Below are 27,729 nucleotides of genomic sequence, written 5' to 3'. Positions count from 1 at the left end.
GACCAGGGGCTGAGATCGCCAAGCCTGCTCGGATCGGGACTGGGCCTCTTCTGCCCAGATCTCCCATTTTCCAGTTGCTTGGCGGTAACAACCCAGAAACTGCCCCCAACTCCACTCCATGCTCAAAGGGCAGCTTCAGTGGTTGATGTTATACCCATGTCAACTGCTCAAACCAAATTAATTTCTGCTCCAATTCTGGCAGATCTATTATTCCTCAGTCTTATGTTGGGATTTGTGTTTGCACCAGTCCTTGGCCTGTTACACTCTGCCTCTTAGCCATGTCTTGATATCTCAGGGCTGCAGGTGTCTCCCCAGTTGCTCCTCAGTGGAGTCTTCCCCAAGGACCCCAGCCTTGTTGGCTCATTTCTATTTTAGACTCCAGGGGCATTTTCTAATCTGGCCAGGTGACTGAAGCATTTGCCACACCGTTTCAGGCAGGCCTTTATTGCCTTTTCAGGAATTCCTCTGTAGGCCAGGTACTGTTAGAACCTGGAAGGGGCTGGAGCTGGCTGGGAAACATGTGCCACACGACAGCATAATTCTTGTGCTCATAAAGCATGCTGAGACATTAGATAAAAAGCATGTGAGTGCTCATTTCTTCAGGAAGACCCCATGAGACAAGAAATCTTTCAACTGCAGACTGCCAGGCACCAGGGACCCTAAGAACAGGAGCTAGGTGGACATGGGTAGGTGGTGGTGGTGGTCAGGGGTAAGAACTGTCAATGAAACAGATGAGCCCTCGGCCAGGGCACTGCAGAGGCTTCCCCAGCAGAGCTGAGCTGGAATACAGCTGCCTGAGCCATGTGGCACAAGCGCAGCCTGCTCGAGCTACCATCCCCCCCACTTCAGACTTATCCGCGTTCAGTCCTTCACCCTGCAGCTCGTTCTCCTGATTTTTCTTCATTTTCCCCAGTCTGCATCCCCAGTCCGTGCTGCTTCCTCTAATGCTGCTGAGACAGAAGCCCAGCTGTCTCCCCAACCAATGCTCACAGAAGGGACAATTTCCTCAGAGTGGCCAAAGGAAGACAGCAGCCAACACAGGAGGTTTTGAGAAAACTGTCCTTCAGGTAATACAGGGTTTTCGTAAGAACTTTATTTCTGAAAAAGGGGTGGGAGGGAAAGAATCCAAAGTATTAAAATAATCTTCTATTTTTATTTGGAGGAAGAGGATGATAAAATAATTCATATAAAATTTTTCAAGCATAATTACAGTAGCTATTTCGTCCTGAAACTCAAACTCCCTGAAGCTCCAGGTTCCACTGAGTGACAGGCAGGGCCCACGCCCTGGCACCACATGGGTGAGAAGCTTATTTACTCCACAAATATTTGCCAGAGGTTGATTCTCCCAGTGGAAATAATTCAGTCTATTGTTGTTGTTGTTTTGTTTTGTGATCGTTTCTGATGAGACTGTTGAAAGGAAGAGTGACTTTTTTCTCTTCGAAGAAGACTATGAGGGCGGGAATGACTGGCTCCAGGAATGACCAAATGCCAAGGGAGACGTTATTTTTATACGGAGGTACTAACCGGTATAAAAAGGGTTGCCGTGGAGTTCATGCCCAATTCAATCAGCTTAATCAATGGCTGAACAAATAGCAGTACTCCTACATTATTAAAAAAGAAAAAGAAAAAAAGAAAAGGAGCCATGATTTTCCAACTGTGTTCTGTGTTCTGTTTCTACCATCAGAAGGAACTGAACAGAGTGCGACAAAGTCCCTACACTTAGCAAGAATCTTCTAACTGAAAAAAGAAAAAAAGAAAAAAAAAGGCGAGCTGGCAGGTGCGCAAGAGTCAAACCGAGCCCTGACGCTGTGTCGAGCGCACTCCCCCATAGGCAGACCCGAGTCCCCGGCTCACCCCCAGCTCTCAAGTGTCCCTGTGGAGAGACTGTCGTGGAACATTCCCGGGTCTTCCTGGGTTTCTCAGAACGCTCTCAGTTGGTGTTTCTCTGGGGAACCGGGAGGTTCTCGTGAAGGTACTTCAGACTTCCATGCTCCGAGAAATCTGAGACCACGTGGTCCTGCCCTCGAAGCAGCCACTTGGTTGTGAGAAGCCCTTCCAGCCCAACGGGGCCCCGGGCGTGGATTCGAGATGTGCTGATTCCCACTTCGGCTCCTGCAAAAAAGGTGTGATGAGGCTGTAGCTATCTCCCAAGCTGCCCCACAGGTCTTTGTTCCCTTCACCTGGACCCTCTCTCTCTGCCCTCTTTTCATGCATCCTGCCCAGGCCAGTCTGACTGCCATTATCTTCATTATCTCTCAGGCTGCAATATGTCATTAAATGCCCTTCTTTTTTGGTGGTGGTGGGGGGGGTGTCACTAGGCCACACTCAGCAGTGTGTGGGGTTACTCCCAGCCCAGTGCTCATTTTCTATGGTACAGAAGGGGTTGTGTAGTGCTGGGGATTAAACCTAGGACCTCTGCATGTCACAAGTCCCTTCTTTGTGAAATATTTGGGCTTCTTTTTGGCACTGCCTTCCTGATGCAATTTTCCAAATGCTAGAAGTGTGGTCTGTATCTAAACTGCACACCAGAATTTGACATTTTAGCATTCTGTGAGGTGTATGATCAATTTTTACATGGAGCTCTCACTTCTCTAAACACTAAATCCTTGAGAGTAAGGGAATTTTAGCATCTGCCTGTGGGCACTCCTTAGACCAGTCCCTGGACTGGTGCCTGTATGCAGGTGTAGGAAGGTTGAAGCCCTGGTCTCCTGCCTTGGTTGTGCCTGTCGGTGCCTGGGCGGGCTCACAGGACAGGTGCTGGTCAGCAGGTGTAGAGAACGCTGCACCGGGACGTCACTGACCACTGGAAAGGGCACTGCCGACCCCCGACCCCTGCCTGCTTCAGACCTAGAGGCGGGACATCAGGCATGCCCCAGGGTTCAGCACTGCATGGAATGGAGGCAGGGATCCTCCCCATCACAGTCACTGGCTCCCAAGCAGTGAATAACTCACATCAGATCACCGGACCCTCTTTTTGTGGTGCTCATATTTTTGTGGACAAGGCAGCTGCATCTAGTAAAGCAGCTCCACAAAAAAGTTTCCCAAGGGGAGGTGGTGCCCTGCTGGGGCGCTGTGGAAGATGGTGTGGGTGGGTGGGTCCCACACAGACAGGGTGGTTAGGGACAGTGTCTCGGGCCCGTGTGTCTGTCTCCCATCAACACCTGTGCAGCGAGGAGGAGCAGGTGCAGAGCCACACGGCAGAGTCCCTGAGTTGGGACGGGCATGGTCAGTGGAGGTCAGGGAAGCAGCCCTGCAGAGGGGGCCTCTGGGAGAGTTCTGGGTCCACATGTCAACTTACTTCCTCTCACACGTCGAGGGAAATGGAAAGAGAAGCACCTGTGGTACTGAACTAGGTGAGGACATGCACAAGAGGCACTTAGTGCCATGCTGGGAACTAGGGAAATACCCAGTCCCTGTCACCTGTCCTTGACACTGTACAAGAACCCACTTGAGCGAGTGTGAGCAGCTGTGCGGAGAGACAACAGCTCTCACTGAGGAGCAGCTCAGGCCCTCAGCCCTTGAGTCTGCTGTTGATTCTTCTACAAAGACCAATGCCAGCAATGTGACAATGAACTCAAAATCCCAATGCAAGAGAAACAAGGAATAAAAAATATAGCACCTCTTGCCAAAGAGCAGCTGAGTGAAATTCCCTGTAACTGCCTTTCATAATTTAGTGAAAACGACTTCCTCGGGCAAATCATCTCTTCCAAAGTTCAGAGGGATTAAAATTTTTGTCTTGGATTACTCAAGGATCACTCCTAACGTGGTGCGGGGGATGATATGGGGTGCCAGGGATCAAACCCCAGGTCAGTCCTGTGCAAGGCAAGCGCCTTACCTGCAGTAGTATCTCTCTGGCCCTGGGATTAAGATGTTTTAAATGGATCAGATAATTCTCAGATATGTCGTCCAAGTTTTACTGAGCTTCTTTCAATGGTTCCTGTTGACACCCCGCAGAGGAGGTGACAATGTCCCAGGAAAGTAGGTGTCTCACTGATGCTTTTTCTTTCAAAACTGGCTTTAGAATTAAACCTTACCTCTAGGGGCTCACTTGCTGGTTTTTTGCTGTTTCTTCTTTTGGGTTCATTCTTCCGCCCCTCTCGGAGAGCCCAGCAAGCTACCAAGAGTATTTCACCTGCACACGGCAGAGCCTGGCAAGCTACTCGTGGTGTATTCGATATGCCAAAAACAGTAACAACGAGTCTCACAATGGAGATGTTACTGGTGCCCACTCGAGCAAATCGATGAGCAATGGGACGACAGTGACAATGATCTTTTGGGGCTATTAGGAAAATACCCAGAACCCGATTGGAGGTGCTCAGGGGCTACGCCTGGCTCTCTGATCAAGAGATGCACCTGGGTCATGATTACATGGTGGCAGGAACTGGGTCCAGGCAACCGGCCTGTGCTCGGCCTGTCTGCTCTCTCTTTGGCCCTACCTGTTCACTTTTGAAGGGACACTGAAGCTCAGCATTCTGGTACCTCCATCGTCCTATATCCTGTCGTCTTGGGGGTTCCCAGTCCTATGTTCTTGTCCATTGCGGGCAACCTGGCCCTGGTTGTGTGTCTCTGAACAAAAACCTCTGCAACAGCAGTGCCCAAGGGACTGCACCTGTGCACGTGTCATGGCCTGTGGAACCGTGCATGAAGGCGTGGTGTGGCCCGTCCATGCCGCAGGGGGACACCCCAGCTTGAAGGAGTGCTGTGGCCTATCCACACCGCTGGGGGAGCCCCCCAGCTTTGGACTTGCACAGACCTGAGTGTGAAAGTCAGCTGCGTGACCCTGGGAAAGTGACCTCACTTCTTTGAACCATGGTCTGTGCGACCCTGATAAGGGAAACACAAAGCCAGCCTTCTCTGCCCATGACATGCAGAGACCCTCTGTGCACACATGGTGCTCTCTGCCCACTCACAGGTAGCCACCTCCCTCCCACACTCCGACTCTAGTCTCTTCAACAGGCGTGTGTGCCAGGGAGGTGCCCCCACCGCTCTCACCACACTCCTGGGACAGACAGACAGACACACACACACAGACACACACACACAGACACACACACACACACACAGACACACACACACACAGTAACTCCTGAGGCCTGCTCCTCCCTCGCACAGTCCCCCTTACCAAGTCCGAAGCGATAGCCGTCAGAAAAGCGCGTGCTCGCGTTCCAGAACACACAGGCACTATCCACGTGCTGGAGGAAGAACTCCGCTGTCTTCTCTGCAGTACAAAGAGAAGCAGCTGAGTCAGAAACACTCACGTGTTTTGGGGCCGGAGACACAGGACAGCAGGTGAAGGGGTTTGCCTTGCACAGGGCCCACCTGGGTTCGATCTCCGGCATCCCATATTGCTCCCTGAGCAGTGCCAGGAGTGATCCTTGAGCACAGTGCGAGGAATAAGCCCTGGGGACATTGCTGGGTGTGGCCCCCAAACTAAAACCAACAAACAATAAACATGTGTTTCTAGCGCCTCTCTGGTGACTGAGGGGGCGGGGCCCAGGACCCTGGGACCAGCGAGGAAACCCTGAGGACCATGAGGGGTTTGTGAATGTGCAGCTGCCTGGCGTGAGTCCCGCGCTCCTGAAGCAGACAGACCTTCACTGCTTCCAGGGCCTGCTCGCACCCAACAGGGCGAGAGCATTTAAGGCTCAGCGCCACCGGCCCAGGCCAGCAGGGCGGGCTCCCACAGGTTTCTGAATCCTGTTGGGCCTGAGTGAAATGCACCACCTCGCCAGGGTTGAGGAGAGAATAAAGCAAACGTTTCTCACAAGAGGCTAGAACCTAGAAGACGCCCAGAAAGTGGCTGAAACGGCCGATGTTATTTGCGGTAGTTGGCGCCCTCCCAGTGGACTGACACGATGCAAGGGGCCATATATACGAGCCTCTCTCACCACTGGACTCCAGTCCCCGGCCCGAGTGCGTCTTTCAGTACCCAACCGCGCAGAGCCTGGAACCAGCTGCTTTCTCTGTACTTCTCTCAGGCCCCAGTTTCCTCAGGTGTAACAGGAGTTTGGTCCAACAGCCTGATGCCGATGCATGGATTCAATGACAAGGCCTCTTCCGTGTCTCCCCCAACAGGGCCCGTGTGACAGTACAACCATGTGACGGAAAGCACCCCGGAGCTAGCCGACGCCACTACCAGCTGGCATCCTCAGGCGTCTGCCCGAGGTAAGTTTCCCTTGGGCCATCTGGAAGACCCAAGGGGACACACAGCTACCTTGTGCTTGAAGAGGCTGGACACTGACCGTTCTCTGTAACGATGACGTCTGTGTGGGAGCTGCCATACTTGTGGATGTGGTCGATGGCCTCCTGGACACTGTCCACCACTTCAATGCACATTTCCAGATCCCCATACTCGGTCCTGAGGGACTTCACTTCGGAGGGGCTGAAGGTTAAGTAGGAGGCAAACTTGGGGCCTGCATGAATTTTCACCTGGAACAAAAGCAGTCCAGGCGGTGAGAGAAACTCCAGACAGCAACAAATTCCTACCTTTCACTCTGAAATCAGGCAGCAGGAGGACCTGACAGATGATGAGCACGTGGCTCATGCAAGCTGGACAACTAGAACTGGCCCTGCTTTCTTCCAGCGCTCTGCTTTTGAACATGGTGGCTGGCCACCTTTACCTATCAAGGGAGCAGGAGGTCGCCGAGTGTTAAGAATGGTCAAGTCCTTTCTAGGCAACGGACACGGGCTCCTGAATGCTGGCATCTCACCAACCGAACACTGGCCTAAGACAGAGAGAGCAGATGCCACACCTACATGCCACACCTACTTCTACTCCTTTAGCCTGCCCGGAAAGTGCCAGGGGTGCTTAGAGGTGAACAGTACTAGGTCAGCAGCCACCTCAGACTCCAATTTCGAACTCCAGAAGACAGGGCACGTCTTATGCATCTCCTTGTGCTGGGCACAGCACCCAGTCCCGGGCAGATAACCAAAAGCTCGGCTTCTGAGATTGCCCTCATCGGCACGGCAGCCGCTCCTGGTCTGAGCCTACGGGCTTCTCCATCTCAAAACAGAACACAGGAAGTGAGGGTCACGTCCAGGAGATCCGTCTTACCTGTTCCACTCTCAGCATGTCAATGATCTGGTCAAATAACGGCGTTCGCAGCAGATCTCGGTGGATTAAGAGAGTCTCTAGAGCATTGCAGGCGGCAGGATACTCACATTTGGAGTCTCTGACTGAAAGGACAAAGAACTGCCTCAATCAACACGATCCGGAGCCAGGGAGGGGTGATCTCAACAACAGAGAGGGGCCTGCGTCCAGCTCACCGAGTCTGGTGACTTTGTCAACGCTTGCCTCGGAGTCCACGTACATGTGGCAGATGCCTTCGCTGTGCCCCATCACTGGAATGCCCTTCGCCGCTTTCTGGATGTCTCTGACCAGCTGCGAGGAGCCACGTGGGATGATGAGGTCAATCATTTTGTCAAGGCGGCAGAGGTCCTCCACTTCTTCTCGAGTATTCACCTGAAAAGGGAGAGACGGAAAGGCTGCTGGGGCATCTTCGGACACAGGACATAGATGGAAGGAGCTGTGTCTCCTGGACGGAGGAGAAGCAAGCCACACCTCTGGAGAATCACACTGGGCATCGTGAAAAACTCACACCACAAAAAAGACTACAGTCCTGACAAGACCTGAGAAATCATCCAGCAAACGGTAATTGAAAAATTCCACATCAGGGCTGGGCACAGTTCTCAGTGGCAACTTCATTGTGCATCATGTGCAGGAAACCCTGGGTTCAGCCCCTGGCACCGAAATAAACCACTAGGTGCTGTCCACATGACAAAACGTGCAGCACAGCGAATATCCCTGTACTCAAAGTCTAGTCAAGAAGGCAGGACAACCGGCCATAACATACATGGCAGATTTTTTTATTAAAAAAATATTTTTGGCCACACCTGGAAATGCTCAGGGGCTATTCCTGGCTTTGTACTCAGGAATCACTTCTGGTGGGGCTTGCGGGACCATATGGGATGCCAGGGACCAAACCTGGGTTGGCTATGTGCAAGGCAAGCGCCCTACCCACTGTATTCTGGCCCCAAGGCAGGTTATTTTTAAGATGCTGGAAGATGTACCCAGTACCACCTGTAGACATCCAGCAGGTGCGAGTCATGAAGGCTGGGGGCCCAGAAAGACAGTGTCTGCCCTGGGGTCTCTGGTCTAATCCTGAAGAACATTCTAGTCTCAGGAGGGAATCCTGGTGGCCAAGATTTCTGTTGCCAATTTGTTCCCTGAGATGCTGCTGGGTTGACTAAAGCTTTGCAGTTAGAACGCTGAAATCAGGAACTTTTGGTTTCTCTTCCTGATTTTTAATTATTTCCCCATCTGGTTGTGTTACTTAACAGAAATACAAACATACATGGACAACAACGTCCATAGTCATTTTATTCTGCATAGGTCCCAAACTGAAAACTGCCCACATGTCTGTCAACAAAAGGAAGGATAAACTAGCTTCATGCCCGGTCATGTGCTACTAGAGAATATTAGTAAAGAAAACTATTCCCCCAGCATTGCCAGGCCTGAGCACAAAACCATCAGGTTCATACCCACTAAATGCAAAGTATTACTAGGCCCAAGTGCTGTTGTGGCATTCCTCAACCCCCCAAAATAAAATGAATGCTAGATGGAACACTGGGGATGAAGCTCATGGATATGTTTGTCAACAAAAACTACAACAATGAAGAGTACATGGCGTATGATTCCATTTATAAGGAGTTGGGGAGTGTAGAAAAGGTAGCAAATGTGCAAGAACGTAAGAAATTAGTCACAGGGCAGGAGAAATAGCGCAGTGGACAGGGTGTGTGTCTTGAATGCAACCAATCCAGGATCAGTCCCCAGAGCCCTATATGGTCTCCCAAAGTCCTGCCAGTGATCCTTGAGTGTAAAGCCAGGATTGAGCCCTGAACACCACTGGGTGTGGCCTTCAAGCTAAAAAAAGAATCAGTCGTCACCTTAGATCAGGAGATGGCTCAAAGGGAAGGGGGCATCGCAGGCAGCTGGCAGGAACAAGGCATCAAACTGATCTGGAACTGATGGCCAGGCCTGAGCAAATAATTAGGCTGGGAAATAATTAGGCAAATAGTTAGGCTGGGAAAACTAGGTAAAGTACCACCAGGAGTGGACCCCACTGAAAAAAGTCAAGGACCAAAGAGAGAGTGAAACGGGTAGGGCACCCCATATGGGGCTCCCCAGCACTGCCAGAAGTGATCATTGAGCACAGAGCCAGGAGTAAGCCCTAAGCACTACCGTGTGTGGTGCAAAAGAAAAGAAGGAGGGAAAAATGTACTTTGTGGTGGGGGAAGGATAGAAATTCCAGCTACTACTTTCTAATTCAGAAACTCTATTTGATTAGTTGAGAAAACTGAGCTGATAGTGAAAACAGCAACCATGATGATCGTGTGAACAGAATGAACCATCACACTAACACACTGTGTGATGGTTTATGGAATCTTTCGTGGAATTTATCTCATGGCGAGACTTGTTCCAAATCCCTGTCAGTAGCATAACCCAGGTCTGGTCTTCCTGCCGCCGTGTGATCCGAAGAATGAACGGCTAGCGGGCATTCTTGCAGATCAGGAGTGTCAGGAAAGAAAACTTGGCTCCCAGTCTCAGAATAGCCTTCCCAGGTCACGTGGGCCATGGAAAACCCTAGCACCGTGCCCATAAGCAGGTACACAGGTCCTGCCCCCACTCTGCCCGAGCCCACCTCAGTGGCTTGGCCTTTTAGAGCTCTTTGAGAAAGTTCTGCTCCAAATACCCAAAAGACCCGTCCTGGCCCCTCTGGGCCGTGCCCAGTACCTACCAGCTGGACAGCATCCTTGACTCCGTGGATGGAGAGGGCCTCCTGGGCCAGGAAGTGAAGAATCCGGTTACTATGCGCAGCTTCCTTCCCTCCTTTGAGTAACAAGCCGTTACCACTTGCAATAGCCAAGGCTGCCACCTGCAGATCAACGAGAGCAGAGCACCAAAGGGACCCAGAGTCACCGTTAGACAATTGGGCTGCTTCCGCATCTTGGTTACCATACTATGGGCTGTGATGAACACAGGTATACATGTGTCTTTCCTCATGAGTGCTTTTATGTTGAAGGGTAGGGCTCGTCAGTGGCACAGTAGTGAGGTATCTGAACTGCTGAGAGCACAGGGCCCAACTTACAATAATTCAACTTAAATATGCGTCTGGGCTGGAGTAATAGCGCAGCAGGTAGGACGTTCACCTTGCATGCGGCCGACCTGGGTTCAGTTCCTCTGGCCCTCTCAGAGAGCCTGGCAAGTTGCCGAGAGTATCTTGCCCACATGGCAGAGCCTGGCAAGCTACCCCTGGTGTATGCCAAAAACAGTCACAAGTCTCACAATGGAGACGTTACTGGTGCCCACTTGAGCAAATCGATGAGCAATGGGATGACAGTGATACAGTGAAACATGTGTCTGTCAAGGAGACAGGCTGGGGGATGAGTGGGAGCCTCGGGCTACGGGTGGAGGGATGTGGTTACAGGCAGTAGGACTGGAGTTGGGAATATTGTATATCTGTAACTCTATTGTCAGCAAGTCTGTGAATCACCGTGTCTAAAATTAAAACAATAAATAAATAAGTGGGGCTGGAGATAGTCGTGCAGGCAGGGTACTTGCCTGGCACAAGGCTGACTCAGATTTGGGTTTGATCCCAGCACCTCATCTGGCCCTCTCCAAGCATCACCAGGAGCGATCCCTGAGCAGAGAGCCAGGAGTAAGCCCCAAGCACCACCAGGCGTAGCCCCCAAACAAACAACAACAGGGCAACAGCATTCCTGAGCACTGTTTCTGAATCAAGCATTTCGTAGGCCTGTTCTGTTTAACCCTCGCATAATTTCAGTGAACTAAGTACTCATTTCATCTCCTGTTTATACTAAAGACAAGAGGGTGACTCTTCAGGGCCACATGGCTTGTACGTGGCAGGGATGGGAGCCTGACTTAAACAACCCAAACACCCAGAGCTTAGGAACACAGCTACAGGGTTGTCTTAACTCTGTGAGCAAAGGAGCTGAGGCAAGAGAACCCACTTACACACACAGCCACCTCCCACCTGGGCCACTGTGGGGACCGGCGGTCAACTGCCTCCTGACTCAGATGCTCGGGGCATCTGACTCAGAGTCGCTGTGGGTAGCACCCCGGGCCCTGCGCTTGCATGACAAGGTTGGTGTTTATTCTTTGAGCTTTAAATGCCTACTACTGAGAACCCGGAGAAGATGGGGGCTCTCACCAGCCTCTGGGCACCCAAGGCTGAGAGCAGAAGCCAGCTGGAGAGGAAGGCATGTTACCCCTTTAGAGCAAAGACCTAAACCGTTCCAAGTCTGAAGCTCCAATGCTTAGAAAGCTCTTGGGATAAAGGAATATCTTTCAGCTTTTAGTGTAGGACTGTGAAAGAAACTTTCAAATCAAAACAAAACAAAAATGAATCTTGACAGGATCTGTTAACCTCCAAATGAGTGGCTTTTAATCCTTCAAGTTTTGGGTTTTTTTTTTAATTGTTCACAGATCCCCTTTGAAAGTGATGTAAATTTTCTCCAGAACTATGCACACAGAGAATGCTGCATTCGCCTTTTAGGATTCATGGATTCTGTGATCCCATCCAGGGTTATGATTCCAACCGAGGAAGCTCAATTGTCACTGGCTAAAGAGGAAGCCTTTCTCCTTGGGAAGAATAGCCGATGGTGTGGGTGAAGATTAGCTGCGGCACTTCAGCCGCACTGTCCCCAGAGGCTTAGAGGAAGCACCTCCACCCTGCAGTGCTCACTGGGTTATCCTACACAGAGACAGAAGGGCCAGCACCAGCCAGGGGTTGTGGGCAGGCAGACTCGATGTAGGAGTCTCTTGGTGAGCAACTTAGTTTAGGTCAGGTCACAGAGTATCCTCTAGGGAACAAACACTCTGGACTCCCAAGTCACCTACGCCCACAGAAAAATGAGAATAATTTTTTTTAATTAAAAAAAAACATTAACAACAAGTCTCATGATGGAGACGTTACTGGTGCCCGCTCGAGCAAATCGATGAGCAACGGGATGACAGTGACAGTGACAGTGAAAAAAAAAAAAAAAGAATTCCCTTTGAGACTTTACTTGCTAGTGCAAATAAAGAACTGGAATCACCCTACCCAGATTTCTAGGAGAGAATTAGGAGCTACCCTCGACCACCCACCCACCAGGGCATGGTTGTCTGGTGAGGTCTTTCTCATGTGGTTTCTCAGTATCACCCTGGGCCATACGAAGTGTCTCATGGAGGGCTATGTTCTAGTTTTAGTTTTCTAGTTTTCTCTAACATCCTGGAAGTTCCTTTCTCCGAGAGACACACCTGTAGAAAGCCCCCTGTGGCCCTGATAACAAAGGGCTCTCCTGTCCACATGTGCCAGGATGGATGACATCACGAACCCTTGCAGGCTCTGTGGCCGGAGGGCAGACGCCCCAGGGAGCAGAGACTTGAGGGACGTGTCGCCTCATCACGGATGGGCGTGGCTTCTGGGCCCCAGTCCCAGAGCACCATCCTCACCAGTGTGACAAGAACATTAACTTCTCTACACTTTTGGGAAATGGACTCAAAAATATCTATTTTAGAATTTTTTTTTTTTTTTTTGCTCTTTGGATCACACCTGGCGATGCTCAGGGTTACTCCTGGCTCATGCACTCAGGAGTTAACTCCTGGTGGTGCTTGGGGGACCATATGGAATGCTGGGAATCAAACCCGGGTCAGCCTCGTACAAGGCAAACACCCTACCCACTGTGCTATCACTCCAGCCCCTATTTTAGAATCTTTAACACAGACACTGAAGAACGAGTCTCAAACACTGTCCTTGGGGAAAAATCATGACTTTCTCAAGGGGAGGGTGGGGGAGATAAAAAGGCAAAACCATTTTTGGGACACTGACCTCCAGTCCTGCAAAACCAATTTTCCCTCTAAGTCCCCCTATCCTGGGCCGGCATTAGTCACGCACCTGAGGCAGACAGTCGGGGCGAGACTCGAAGATCACCAGGAGGACACCGATTGGGACAGTCACTTGTTCTAGTTCCAAGTTCTTGGCAATTCGGGTCCGGCGCAAAACACGCCCCACACTGTCCTGTGAGGAGGCCGCGATCTGCCGCAGGCCAATGGCCAGGCTGTTCAGTTTGGATGTGGAGAGGCTCAGGCGCTTCAGCAGAGGAGGTGCCAGTCTCCCTGCAGAGACGCGGAGAACCCACAATCACGAGGCAGGCACGGGCAGGTACAGAACACCACCCTCGGAACTACAAGAAGCTCGGGGACCTCAGGGAGATCAAATGTCATTTATACCCGGGCAGTTTGACAGCTTATGTTGTCAAGTAAACACGTGCCCCTCTGGGGCAGTTTTTTCAGTTCCAGAAACTTCTCATTTACATCAACAAACTAGAATGCAATAAGGATATTTATCACGGCATTCTTACATTAGTGGAAGATTAGATTCTACTGATAAATTAAGACAATGGGCTAAAATGCAGTTAGTATATGTTATGATTACAGGTACATATGTATGTATTTGCTGATATGGAAAACTATCCAGGATATAGGTTGTGAAAAGGCATATTAAAAATACCGGTATGAAATGATCCTATTTATCAAACATTGCTTATATAGATATATAAACTGATGACTAGAGGCATCAGAAATAGTGATGATTTCTAGCTTTCTGTATTTTTTTTTATAACAGGTAATTATTTCTCTTTAATGGAAACCAACATAGATGCTTCCTTTTGTAATAAATTAAATGATAGTAGGTTCATGTTATCACATGTATCATGTACCCTGGATTTGTGTCTCATATTACTATTATTCTGGCTAATTTTTGAAAGAATTTCCCTTTCTTTCCTATCGTCACACCCACTAAGATAAAAACAACAGATCTCTGTCTTAGAGGAGAAGAACCAAACTTACATGAAGAGAAATAAACCATCAGGCAACCAATTACATCAATAATATTTCTTTCCTTTTCTCTATGTGCTGAAAATCAAATTGTTATTTTGTTTCTGTTATTTTATTTTGTCAAGGATAGAATGTACAGCCTATTTTCTACTAATGAACCACATCCCTGGCTGACAGAATGGAGTTTTCTCTAAAGCACATATTATATGTTACATTCTAGTCTTCCATTGTGCATCTTTTCTAGATTACAAAACTATAAATACTGGTAAATAAGGAGGTGTGATGCCGCCAACAGGTCAACCTGTACTTGCGGGGCAAGTGCATCAGCAGTCTGATGGTGCTGTCAGCCTTCCTGACACCTCAAAATTGCTGCTGTGCCTTTGGCCTGACCTCAACAATGGGACCAGTTTACCAAGAAATTAAACAGCCAAAAGTTAGGTATGTGGGAGCCACGCATACCTAACCACTTCCGGCTCAACTATATAAGCTCACTTATTGACCCTATTTCATAGACCCATAGATAAATCTTGAAAGAGATCAAAAGCCACAGTTAAGCTCGGACCCGCACATGGCTGAACAAACCGAGGCAAATCAGAGGGGGGCGGGTTGGTCTGTGTCCACCCAAGCAGAGCCCCCGGCAGCCACTTGCTTCCACAATCCAAAACTGCTACCATACCCCCAGCCTGACTCCACTGTTTCAGGACAGACCTCTCCAAGATATAACCTGCTGAAAATTTTGGTATGTGGGTTTTGTGACTGAAATCTCCAGGCTTTCTCAGGGTAGGGATAGGCTACCTTCCCCCACCATCCTGTACTTCCAGAAGCCTCGGCAGTCACATCCACACCCCAAAGCTACTCCTAATTGAAAAGCTACTCCAACCTTACTGTCCCAATAAAACTACTGAATGCCCTGAACAAACACCATGATGTCTTAGCACCTGTATTGCAAACCATAATGCATAAAAGAAAAATGAGAGAGAGAAAAGCAAGGAAAGCGTCTCCCATAAAGGGAGGGTAAGGAGTTGGGGGCTTGGGGGATGATGGTGGGGAAACAGGGAACATTGGTGGTGGGAAATGTACACTGGTGGAGGGATGGATGCTGGATCATTGTGTGACTGAAACCCAATTGTGGACAGCTTTGTAATGGTCTACTCACAGATATACAATTAAAACAATTTTTAAAAAAAGTAATGTGGAGTTCATGCCCACTTCAATCAGCTTGATCAATGGCTGAATAAATAACATTTACTCCTACATTAAAAAATAAATAAAAACAACTAAATATGCCAGTGAGTTGACACAATTTCATGTGCCCACACACATTATTAGACACCAATATTTCTAGCTTTCAGTGTCATAATCCTGCTCTAAGAATTCTTATATGCAAAGCTTTTCCCACCTTTAAAAATATTTCTGAGAACATATTTCCTGAAAAGGGCTTACTAAGTAAGTCAAAGGGGATTAAAAGCTCAGGTATACCCAGCATCTAGATCTTACATCACTGAATTTTCAGAGAGAAAGCTGGGATCAGAAGTGAGAGTACTGTCAACAACTAGAGGTGCTGCTTATACTAATAGTTTTATCCCCTTAAGGGTTCCGATTCCTTGGCTCTAAATGAAATAACTGGCTAAAATATCAATCAATCTGCTTCTAAAAATCTACTCGATGACTTGACTTTTCAGTACTACAAAAATTCAAAAGCCTAAAGCGGGAATTTCCAGAGCTTTGGTTCAACAATATTTTAAAGAATGAAAATAATATTGATGAGTCATGCAGGGGTTCTTTGAAAGAAACACTGATGGGGCTGTTGTGGCACATTTCTTCTCTCACACACACTTGTGTGTAATCCTTGGGCAGGGCCCATGTAAACCTTCTTTGTGTCTCATTCCAGTTTTAGTAGATTTGCCACTGAAGCAAACACTACTGTCATCACTGTCGTCCTGTTGTTCATCAATTTGCTCAAGTGGGCACCAATAACGTCTCCACTGTGAGACTTGTTACTGCTTTTGGCATATTGAATACACTACGGGGAGCTTGCCAGGCTCTGCCGTGTGGGCAGGATACTCTCAGTAGCTTGCTGGGCACTCCGAGAGGGACGAAGGAATCGAACCCGGGTTGGCCATGTGAAGGAAATCTAAAGCTTCCTAAACCCATTATTTTAGGGTGAAAGCAAAAACAGGAGAGAGGGTGAAGGCTAGCCCCTGGCATATATGGTTGCCCACACAAGGAGGGTGGTCAGTGGTCTCAACCAGTCTATCTTGGGTACTCCCAGGGCATCTCTGGGTGAAACCTGTTGCCATTTCTGAGCAGACCACACTTCAGCTAATTAACGAAGAGACAAACTACCCTTCATCACAGATGCCACTATATCTATAGCTGTTTTGTGTGCTCTGTCCACCTGATTTTGAGTCTCAGCTTCTGTCATTGTTCATGTGGCTTTAGGCAAAGGACAATTTGTCTGTTTCACTTCTTTCCTCTGTGAAAGGGGGACAACAGAGAGTACACGTCTCAGAGGCACTGTACTGTAAAGACTAAATGAAATCCTGGCCATAAAGCCCCAAGCACAGTGCCTGGCAATACAGAGAGACCTCAATCACCTGAGCTTCTGGGAGCTGAATGTCCAAAGCCATGGGCAGGGTTCTCAATCTTTCTCCTTTTCCTAAAATTGTCACAGCAGACATGACTCATGGTTGTCGTAGAACAGAAGAAGGCCCTTTAAGGTCCCTACTAGAGTGTTTAGGAAAGGGGATAGAGGCAGTACGTGTAGTTTGAAAAAGCCCAATGGGTATGGACTCCTCCCCTCAAGGAAAATAACGCCTAGTACACTAGGTCTTCTGTAGCACTGTTCAGGCAGATTAAGAACCGTGAGTGAAACAAAGAGCAACAGCCAGTGCATGACCCTCTGGAACAGGGACTCGAAGGCGCCTTTACCCTCTGCCTCCTCCAGGTCCTTTTTGTTGGCTAACAGGATCTCGTCACGCTGGTCCGTCAAGAGATCAGCCAGATGATGGATGATTTCTGCTCTCTAAGAAGAAAGGTGAATCGTTAAGCAAAATGATCATCCAAGAAGACTGCTCCCCAGCCCAAGGTTAGCCCTGAAATCTCCTTCCTTCCATTTCCCACCACTGGTCCCCTCCCTTCCCCCTCGCCCTCTCATGGCAGATCTCTACTCCCCCTCTCATTTCTTACTTTCCTTTCTCTTGACCACTACTAATTATTAGGATTTGCAAACTTTGGCCCAAAAGCATGGCGAAGAGAGGCAGCAAACGTCCCAATTTGTCAGGAGGTAAAGACTGGCTGGCATTCAGTCCCAGATATTCTGTATCGCCAGCCACCACATTTATCTCTCTCTTTTTTAAAAAAATTTTATTGAATCACTGTGAGATAGTTACAAGCTTTCATGTTTGGGTTACAATCTCACAATGATCAAACACCCATCCCTCCACCAGTGCACATTCCCCTCCATCAATATCCCCGGTATACGCCCCCCTTCCCTACCCTCCCCCTGCCTCCATGGCAGACAATATTTCCCATACTCTCTCTCTACTTTTGGGCATTATAGCTTGCAACACAGACACTGAGAGGTCATCATGTTTGGTCCATTATCTACTTTCGGCATGCATCTTCCATCCCAACTGGTTCCTCCAGCCATCATTTTCTTAGTGATCCCTTCTCTATTCCAGCTGCCTTCTCGCCTCCGCTCATGAAGCAGTCTTCCAGCTACGGGGCAATCCCCCTTGTATCTACTGTCCTTGGGTGTCAGCCTCATGTGATGTTATTCTATACTCCACAAATCACATTTATCTCTTAAACAGGTTTATGCATTTTCTTTTCTTTTTTTTTGATATTTATTTAATACATTAGGTCAGCAGGGGAAAACCCAGTCCTAAATGCTTAAAGATTCCAATCGTGATCCACCAAGATTAGGACATGAGAAAATCAGTGTGAGATTTCTCAAGGCGTGAAAAAAGAAAAGTGCCTTTTTCTTTTTGCTCCTACTTGCTCTTCTGTCTCTATCTGCAATTATTTAGAATTTTCTCTTTTGGAGGCCAGAGTGTTAGAAAAGTGGATAGGGCACTTGCCTTACACGTGGCCAACCTGGGTTTTATCCCCAACATCCCACACGATTTCCCCCAAACTTGCCAGGAGTGGCCCCCACCAAAAAAAAAATTTTTTTTTCTTTCTTTTGTTTTGTTTTTGGGTCACTTCTGGCGATGCACAGGGGTTACTCCTGGTTCTGCACTAAGAAATTAATCCTGGCGATGCTCAGGGGACCATATGGGATACTGGGATTCGAACCCGGGTCGGCTGCGTGCAAGGCAAACGCCCTACCTGCTGTGCTATTGCTCCAGCCCCTATTTTTTTTCCCTTTTTTGGTGAGGGTGTGTGTGGTGAGGGATTACTCCTGGGTCTGTGCTCAGTGATCACTCCTGTTAGGGCTCAGGGGACCATATGTGGTGCCAGGGATCAAATCCGGGTCCACAGTGTGCAAAGCAAACAAATGCTTTCCCCACTGTACTACCTCTTTGTTCCCCCACTTACTCTTTGGTCCTCTTCTCCTTTCTCAGACCAAAGAACTCACCCAGAGGAGACTAATAAACGTTTCTCCCCAAATCACTTTGAATGACACGATCCTTAGAAATGCTCCCCCAGCTTCCGCCAAGCCTCCTCAAATTAACAGACTCACTGCTCACTACTTGGACTAAGTGACTGTGGACAGGACAGGGTTGGGATGACAGAGCAGGCACCTGGGCTTCTGACAGGCGAATTAGGTGACATGGAATGGGAATTTTCCTAAACCTCCACGCCCTGTACGTGGCAGGATTAGAGTTCCCTGGTTTCACATTTTCATGATGTTTCTGACCAAAACATCACAGCAATGAAACACTACTTTAGGTCTCATCCCATGAAAGAGAAACAAGAGAGAGAGAGAGAGAGAGAGAGAGAGAGAGAGAGAGAGAGAGAGAGAGAGAGAGAGGGAAAAGGCAAAATAAATCCTGATGAGAAGGGCAACTCAACTGACTGTGGGAACCAAGGAATTAAGATGGAGTTGCAAGGTCTAACTCTGCACTACCCTAAGAGCACAACTCTCTCTGCAAATAGACAAAATTACCAAGAGATACAGCCAACCCCCACTGATGGAAGCCGAAAGAAAGTATGAGCGCCCCAGAAATGACAACTGTTTGGTTGATGCTGCTTCCATTCCTAGGTGTGTGTTGATCCAAATCATGGAAACAGACACAATGAACCTCTGAACTTCCTTGCTTATACAGAAAACACCACCAAAAAGTCACAGGACTACTGTGGCATAAAGTCAAATTGGAGACTCATCAACCACAGAACAAGGAAAGCAAGTGCCACAGAATGTCTCAGAGGGAAAGAGGACGGGGGTGGAAGGGGGCTCCCAAACCCTAGTTCTTCTAATAGCATCACGGCAATATTTTCAGTCACTCTTTTCTAGGGCCTTAAACTCTACAGAAGAAAATGGAGTTATCTTAAAAATTAAAAAATAAAAACATCAAATATGTAACAGCTACTCTGTGGCAGGCGGTCTTCTAAATCCTTGTCATAAATAATGAACTCATTTAATCTAGTCAGTGCTAACCACAAACAACTTGTCTCATTATTTATGCACAGCTTCCTAATGACTTTTATCAAGGGGAAGTAAGGCCTACACTTTTCAACTGCAGAACTAGAACGTATTTTTATGCTGAAAATGTAACTACTTATGATCACTTGAGGAACATATGCTTTAGAAGTCAAGAAAACATGGGGCTGGAGTGATAGTACAGCAGGTAAGGTGCTTGCTTTGCATGGAGCTGACCTGGGGTCAATAATCATTAGCCTATAAGATCCCCTGAGCACCACCAGGAATTATCCCTGAGCACAGCCAGGTGTGGCCCGAAAATACAAAAAAGGAAAAAAAGAAATAAAGAAAACTTAAAACTATGTAGTGTCAGTATTATGTTGACTACCTTTTGCGTTATTAATTCAATAAAGGTATGTTTCTAACTATACACACGCCTATCTAAAACCTTAAGCAAAGTTTTAAAAGGGTGAAATTTTGGTAAAGCAGGTACCTGGATTTTTTTAAAAATTAAGCCATCTTATACTTTGGACTTTAGAAGAAGGAAGAGGGAGAAAATACAATCAAAAATATTTTTCTGGAGGCTGGAGTGATAGCACATCGGGTAGGGCATTTGCCTTGTACTTAGCTGACCCGGGTTCAATTCCCAGCATCCCATATATGGTTCCCCGAGCACCACCAGGAGTAATTTCTGAGTGCAGAGCAAGGAATAACCCCTGTGCATTGATGGGTGTGACCCAAAAAGAAAAAAAATTTTTTTTTCTGGTTAGTATTTTTTGTTTTGGGCTAGAGCGATAGCACAGCAGGCAGGGTATTTGTCATGCATGCGGCCGACCCAGGTTTGATTCCTCCACCCCTCTCAGAGAGCCCAGCAAGCTACCAAGAGTATTTCACCCACATGGAAGAGCTTTGCAAGCTACCTGTGGCATATTCGATTTGCCAAAAACAGTAACAGCAAGTCTCACAATGGAGACGTTGCTGGTGCCCGCTCCACCAAATCAATGAGCAACAGGATGACAGTGATACAGTGACACAGTGAGATTTTTTGTTTTGGGCTGGTGCAATAGTACAGTGCGATAGTACAGTGGAGCAACGGCTGACCCAGGTTCGATTCCTTCACCAAGAGAGCCCGGCAAGCCTGGCAAGCTACCCGATATGCCAAAACAGTAACAAGTCTCACAATGGAGACATTACTGGTGCCTGCTCAAGCAAATCGATGAGCGATGGGATGACAGTTATTTTTTGTTTTTGGGTCACACCTGCTGGTGCTCAGGGTCTATAGCCAGCTCTGTGCTGGGTGTGGGTCACTCTTCAGGAGGCGCAAATGACCATACACCGCCAGGGATTGATCCTAAGCCTCCAGCATGGAAAAGCAAGTATCAGCCACTGAGCTACTCCTGTCCTGGCGAATAATTTTCTAAGCATCTGATACCTAAATGAAGAAACCTGGCACAACTAACAGCATGAACATTACCTGCTCGGGATCCAACGTGGCCAAAGTTCTTCCTCCAGACCGAGCCATTTCCCCCTGCTGCTCCACAGTAGGGCCTAGAAGCACATTCGCAAATGCAAATGTTAGTCACTATCAGCTTACTTGCTTCAGAGATGCAACAATGTAGCAAATGCTCCGCCTCCATTCAGAAATCTAAACACATTAGAATATATAAACCCAAGTGGAATGGAAAAGAACAAAAATTAGAAGATAAAGAATATGTGTTTTGTTCAAGTAATAAGAGACAAGCTCTTGCACTCATGCCCGAGCACATCTGGTCCCTTTCTCACTTGCCTTTATCGGTCAGAGTGACCGTAAAACGAGCACACCGAGACCCACCACATTCATTCTACAGTGTCCCTCCTTATGCTTTTCTGCATCTCCCTGTGTTTATTAGAATCTGGCATCCAGCACAGATACTAATCATCTGGAAAATGCAAATCAAAACAATGAGGTATCACACCAGGGAGACTGGCACTCATCTGAAAGAATAATAACCACCGGAGTTGGTGCAGATGCAGGCAGAAAAGGGAGCCTCATGCTGGACTGTCGACTGGTCCAGCCTTTTTTTGGAAGATGATATGGGCATTTCCCCACCCCCCCCAAAAATAACTTCATAACTGAGCTTCTATACAACCCAGCTATTCCACTTCTGGAATATGCCCCATGGACCAAAACACAATGCAGAAAAGACATCTGCACTCCCATGTTCACTGAAGCACTATTCACTATCATTCTTAAGTTAGTGATTTTGAAGACAATAGGAGGTCAGGTTAGGCATGTTAAACATAATTTTACAAACGCAATGCAAAATCCAACTGTAGGCAATGTTCAGAACAATGCTACATCTCATAATATACCACAATTCTGTGAACTTTCTTGAGAGAGAGAGAGAGATGTCTTCAGTCTGATCTCTTCAGTCTGATGACCGCCATGATGTCACTGACTCTCATCCATAGGCCAATGGATTTAATGAAGAACTACATACCTGCAGGCTTTACTTCAGAAAAGAAGGTGCCGACTTTCTTTCCCTCTACAATGTCTGTGATGACGTGCCCAGACACCTTTGGGTGGGTCCCATTGGCAATAACCACAGAAGTGCCACCTTGCAAAGCCCAGAGTGCTGCTTTCACCTAATGGGAGAGGTTAGATCTGACGATCAGATACAGAGTTTTGCAGGGCCATCTCCTACTCGAAACTTACAAATATGTCTAAAATACAATGTGATTCTCAGCAACTTCAGAACATGCACAAATGTTTTAATCAGTGCAGAATCTAAAAACATGCTGGGTCCATGTATTTGTCCATATATTTCTCTAAGCCTTCCTAGTACTGATATTCATAGCTAATTCTTCAAGTGACTTATTGTACATCAACTTAGAACAGCACGGAGTCTAGTGGTGATCTGCTGGAGATTCACCAGCATCTAACCCTGAATATTGTGGGCTTCCATAAGTAGGGTCCTTGCCTTGCTACATATAGCACAATAGTTTTAAAATATTAATTTTGGGGGAAATGTACACTGGTAGAGGGATAGGTGTTGGATGCATACCACTGAAACCCAATCATGAATAGTTTTGTAATGGTCTATCTCACAGTGATTCGATAAAAAATTTTTAAAAAATACTTTTATTAAAAAGATATGTTATTTCCTGGGCAGAGAGAGAGCACGGGGTAAGGTGCTCGCCTTGCATACAGCTGATCCCTCCCACTGCACATGGTTCTCCAAACACTGTCAGGGGTTACTCCTGAGCACAGAGCCAGGAACAGCTCCTGAGCACTGTCAACTGTGGCCTGAAATACACCACCAGTATTTGTCAATTCTATGGGACCTGAGTGACAGTACAGCTGGGAGGGTGTTTGCCTTACTCATAGCCGACCCAGATTTGATCCCTAGCACCATCTATGGTCCCCTGAGCCTGCCGGGAGTGATTTCTGAGTGTAGAGCCAGAAGGATCCCCTGAGCACTGCCAGGTGTGGCCCCCAAAACAAACACAAAGGATGGAGAGAGTTCGATTAAATGGTAAAAGAGTATTAGCAGATAAAAGGATGGAGAGGGTTCGATTAAATGGTAAAAGAGTATTAGCAGATAAAAAAAAATTTTCTTTAGGGGCTGGAGTGATAACATAGCGGGTAGGGCATTTGCCTTGCACTCAGCTGACCCATGTTCGATTCCCAGCTTCCCATATGGTCCCCTGAGCACTGCCAGGAGTAATTCCTGAGTGCAGAGCCAGGAGTAACCCCTGAGCATCGCCAGGTGTGACCCCCGCCCAAAAAAAAAGCAAAAGAAAAATTTTCTTTAAATTGAATCACTATGAGCTACACTTACAAAGCTTTCATGTTTGAGTTTCAGTCATACAATGACTGAACGAACACCCATCCCTCCACCAGTGTACATTTCCCACCACCAATGTCCCTAGTATCCTTCCACCCCCACCTCTGTCCCACCCCTCCCCCTGTCTCTATGGCAGACAATTTCCCTCTTACTCTCTCTCTCTCTACTTTGGATCATACATTCCGAGCAGGGCAAAACTGTACCCTTATAATACATAGTCTTGTAAACCAGTATTACTTCAATTAAAAATAAGTATTTGAGCTGGCAGAGGATTTACAAATTATGAAAACTATATAGACACTGCTCACAAACACATGATATTAACACAACATATAATATTCAAAAGAATCCATGTGCATTATTGAGCATAGTACACAATAGCATTAAACAAGTAGATACATAGGTAAGTGTGCATATGTGTGTGCATATGCGTAGCATCTGAATTAATAGTGCCCCCTGCCCAAACATTTGCCAAAGTACAAGTGATGGAATACTGCTTTGCTTCTGTAACTGTTATGGGCAGTGAAGGCACAGATTTTTACCTTGGCTTCCATGCCACCCATTCCCACTCTTGATTTGGTTCCAAATGTGACGGACTGTTGGTCTCCGGGATAAAATATATCAATGAGCTTTGCATCATCTGACCCTGGTGGGCTGTCAAAGAGGCCTGGAAAGCAGAAGAGAACCCATAATATAACTTCCTTTGCTGGAAGTGAGTGCAAGTAGCTCACAAGATACATATTCCCAGGCACCTGCCGACCACTCTGGACTTTAATCCAGATATGCTCTTCCACCAGCTCTAATCAGAAAAAGGAGTGAGGAATCAGGGGAAAACAGCCCCAGAGGAGTGACCCTGCAGATTCCTGTAACCTGGCCTATTAATAATGGAACGTATTCCAGGAACAGAGCTTGGCCCTTATCTCGAGCACACATTTTATTGGCCTTGCCCACAGTCCCCCTTGAGATGCTGATTTCATCTCTGCCATTGCTATGTATGATGCTGGGCTGTCAGGATGCAAATAAAAATGACAAATGGCTATTGCAAAAATTAGGGCAGCGCCTAACAGCTGTTAAACATGCCTTTCTTTCCAAGCAGGATAAAATGTGAACTTCTCAATAACTCTCACGACTGCCCTCGGAAACAGCCACTAATTATACTCCCAAGTTCTAGGTGAGCCCCCGTGAAGGTTAGGCTGAGTCAGCAGGAGCAAGCTTGAGTCTGGATGCTCTGTCCGGTTTTATCACCCCAATCATGTGCCCCTTTTGTATCTCAGCAGAATGACATTAGAGCTATAGGAAATGTTACAGGCAAACAATCCAAAATGAAAAGAAAAATCCTCACTCTTTCTTCGAAAGAGAACAAGTTGAATGAAGTCTAGGAAGGAAGGAAGGATGGAAGGAAGGAAGGAAGGAAGGAAGGAAGGAAGGAAGGAAGGAAGGAAGGAAGGAAGGAAGGAAGGAAGGAAGGAAGGAAGGAAGGAAGGAAGGAAGGAAGGAAGGAAGGAAGGGGATAAGAAAAATGAAGTCAACTCAAGGGACTAGGGAGACAGGATGGGCTGGAGTTGCTATGGCTGGGGACAGGCTGAATGTTTTTAGGCAGAGATATCTGGACATTTCGGGCAGAGATGTTTTGGGTTTCGGCTATGCTTTTCCAGTGCTACAGGATACGTACTCTGCATCACGCCAAAGTGTTAACATAACCCTGCTCTATGCATCCTCTCCAGGAGAATGAGGGAGGAAACCAGCGTCCCCTGAGAACACGGCATCACAACCAGGAGCAGCAAAGACAGGGAGGGCGAGAAGAATCCTTCACCATCCTTAATTGAATACCGCACTTCAGAGCCCCCAGGAATTGTGTCCTCAGCAGGAACAGGGCTATCAAATCATGCACTTGAATTTTGAGGCGGTCTGTGTGTCTAAGGATATAGTACAGGCAAGTTGATTCAAATCTAAGCCAAACCTTCTCCGGAGACTTCAAAGGGACCCTAGCATCTGACATACTGCTTACTCCTCTTTTCCAAAAGGCACATTTCAAACTTGCATGTTGTTTCAGAAATCACCATTTACGAAGTAACAAATTTAACTCATTACAGTTAAGAATACAAGTCTGGTGATGACCAATTCTAGTGTGTGAGGCAGCACTGAAACTGTTTATTAAGAGTCTAGTTTGAATTGGGTTTCTCTACACTGATCTCTGGAAATCACATTTTTTATCTTGCCAGTCAGGATAAAGACACAGGTTTAGATCTGAAATTGGTCGCAGCCAAAGTGCCAATGATATGACTCTGAATATACCATCTAATTGCTGTGAATCCAATTTTGTATTTCTTCACCTGAATAAATGGGCAAATCTACCTGCTTTCCAGGGATGCTTAATTGACAATAATAAAGCACCCAGCATTGCAGAAATTCATTAGTGTTTGTAAATCAGTCGAGGTGCCTTGTTTTCTACCATGGCTCACTCTAAACCAACCTAGCTGATCCTATCCTGAAATGACAAATTTACCATGAAGAATCCTGGTACCGAGGCTTCTTACAGGTGAAGACTGACATGACCCTCACCTCCTCTATGGACAGAAGAGAGCTCAGTCTATCTTCCACTCCTGCTTGCCCAGGGAAGTCCTCTCTTATCTGGGGCAACTGGAGTGTTGACTGGAGACTAAGTCCTGTCAGCTTACTGGGCACTGAATAAGCTTTTCTGAAGGACTCTGGAGATCTATGAAACAGAACTAGTCTATTTCGGACATAATTATTATGTTCCTTAAGGGACAAACTGTATGATGGGAACAGTTCAGCCGAGTGAGAAGAGGGGATGAAGAGCAAAGCTGTCACCAAGAGAGACCCCTGCACAGAGGAGGGAAAACAGAGAAATGAGGCATTGAGGGGAGAGGAGATAGGGGGAAGGAGAAAGGGGAGAGGGGAGGCGGGGAGAGGAGGAAAAGGATAGGAGAGAGGGAGGAGGAGAGAGATGGGGGGAGAGGGAGAGGAGACAGAAAGAAAGAGAGGGGAGAGAGGGAGTGGGGAGAGAGAGATAGAAAGGTGAGAAGGGAAAGAGGGAGGGGGAGAGTAAGAGGGGGAAAAGGAGAGGAGAGAGAGGAGCGGGGAGAGAGAACAGGAGTTGAGATGCCTGCCTTGCATAAGAACAACTCTGACTTACGCCCCAGCACCACATGTCACCCAGAGGATGGCAGGCAGCTGGGTACAGCCCTGGAGCCCTGACACTTTCATGGCAGCCTGGGTCATCCCCAGCACCACAGGGCCTGAGCAGCTCCACGTGCTCAGGTCCAAAATGAAACAAATGGAAAAGAAATGATGTATTGACACATGCTAAAATATAGAAAAATTTGAGAACATTAAGCTAAGTGAAATAAGTCTCTCATAAGAATCTTCTACTCAATGATTCAAGTGTTTTGTATTTTTTGCTTTGGTTTGGTTTTGGCTTTTGGGGTGACACCCAGAATGCACAGGGGTTACTCTTGGCTCTGTACTGACTCAGGAATTACACCTGGTGGTGCTTGGGGGACCATATGGAATGCCGGGGATCAAACCCAAGTTGGCTGAATGCAAGGCAAATACCCTACTTGCTGTGTTATTGCTCTAGCCCTTCTATGATTCGGTTTTAAATAAAATGTGTTCCATAGAAAAATCAGTCATGATAGAGAATACATTGAAGACTGCCCAGTGCTAAAGAAATTAAAAGTGAAGGGGCTGGAGCAACAGCACAGCAGGTAGGGCGTTTGCCTTGCATGTGGCCAACCCGGGTTCTATTCCCAGCATTCCATATGGTCCCCCGAGCACCACCAGGAGTAATTCCTGAGTGCATGAGCCAGGAGGAACCTCTGTGCATCGCTGGATGTGACCAAAAAGCAAAAAAGAAAAGTAAAGAGAAAATTAAAAAAAGAAATTAAAAGTGAAGAGTCACTGTTAATGGACATAAGGGTTCTCGATGGGGCGATGAAAATTGTGGTGAGGGTTGTGCAACTATAAAGGAAAAAATTCTGAATTTTAAACTTTAAAGATCGGTGTACTATATGTCTTGGGAATGATATCTCACAAGCTGATTTAAAAAGAAAAAGGAAACAAAACACCTGGAAATGACAATATTCAGCATTCAAACTGCACCTTCCAGCACTGCCCACTTTTTGACTCATTTATACCCTGTTAGACCATATGACTCAGAAAATAATGGTCCAGCTTGAAAAAAAAAGATCGCAGGAATTTAAAAAAAAAGGTCAGAAGGTCTCAAAGAGAAGAACCTGTGCTTAGACAAAATGCAGCATTTAATAACCACAGCTGGACAAAAGAAAGGACATTAAGTTGTACCTTCTACATCTGAAAGGACAATCAAGAGGTCAGTCTTCATTTCCACAGCCAGCCGAGCAGCCAGGCTATCATTATCCTTAACGCTAATGACCTGG

At 47.2% G+C, this 27,729-nt stretch overlaps 1 protein-coding gene and 1 non-coding gene across 3 annotated transcripts in view; both read right to left on the bottom strand.

Annotated features, from left to right (window-relative positions):
* Positions 1 to 1,071: 1,071 nt before the first annotated feature.
* ALDH18A1 (aldehyde dehydrogenase 18 family member A1) overlaps positions 1,072 to 27,729 on the bottom strand; it is a 47,667-nt gene continuing 21,009 nt past the window's right edge. For both annotated transcript variants that reach the window (XM_004616386.2, XM_004616387.2), the window contains exons 7-18: positions 27,635 to 27,725; positions 23,854 to 23,978; positions 21,965 to 22,109; positions 20,959 to 21,032; positions 16,829 to 16,922; positions 12,957 to 13,177; positions 9,798 to 9,935; positions 7,267 to 7,462; positions 7,055 to 7,176; positions 6,243 to 6,429; positions 5,123 to 5,218; positions 1,072 to 2,112 (exon numbers count right to left, since the gene is read on the bottom strand). In XM_004616386.2, the coding sequence (XP_004616443.1) occupies positions 1,931 to 2,112; positions 5,123 to 5,218; positions 6,243 to 6,429; positions 7,055 to 7,176; positions 7,267 to 7,462; positions 9,798 to 9,935; positions 12,957 to 13,177; positions 16,829 to 16,922; positions 20,959 to 21,032; positions 21,965 to 22,109; positions 23,854 to 23,978; positions 27,635 to 27,725 (1,671 nt within the window). In that variant the 3' untranslated portion in view covers positions 1,072 to 1,930. The remainder of the gene's footprint in view (positions 2,113 to 5,122; positions 5,219 to 6,242; positions 6,430 to 7,054; positions 7,177 to 7,266; positions 7,463 to 9,797; positions 9,936 to 12,956; positions 13,178 to 16,828; positions 16,923 to 20,958; positions 21,033 to 21,964; positions 22,110 to 23,853; positions 23,979 to 27,634; positions 27,726 to 27,729) is intronic.
* On the bottom strand, positions 15,710 to 15,814 carry LOC129399457 (U6 spliceosomal RNA). Its single transcript, XR_008627100.1, has one exon. It is a non-coding gene; the product is annotated as a U6 spliceosomal RNA (small nuclear RNA).

Source organism: Sorex araneus, chromosome 11 (genome assembly GCF_027595985.1).
Source record: "Sorex araneus isolate mSorAra2 chromosome 11, mSorAra2.pri, whole genome shotgun sequence".
NCBI classification, from domain to species: Eukaryota; Metazoa; Chordata; class Mammalia; order Eulipotyphla; family Soricidae; genus Sorex; species Sorex araneus.
Note: the sequence above shows the minus strand (reverse complement) of the source record. Positions and strands in the feature narration are given on the sequence as shown.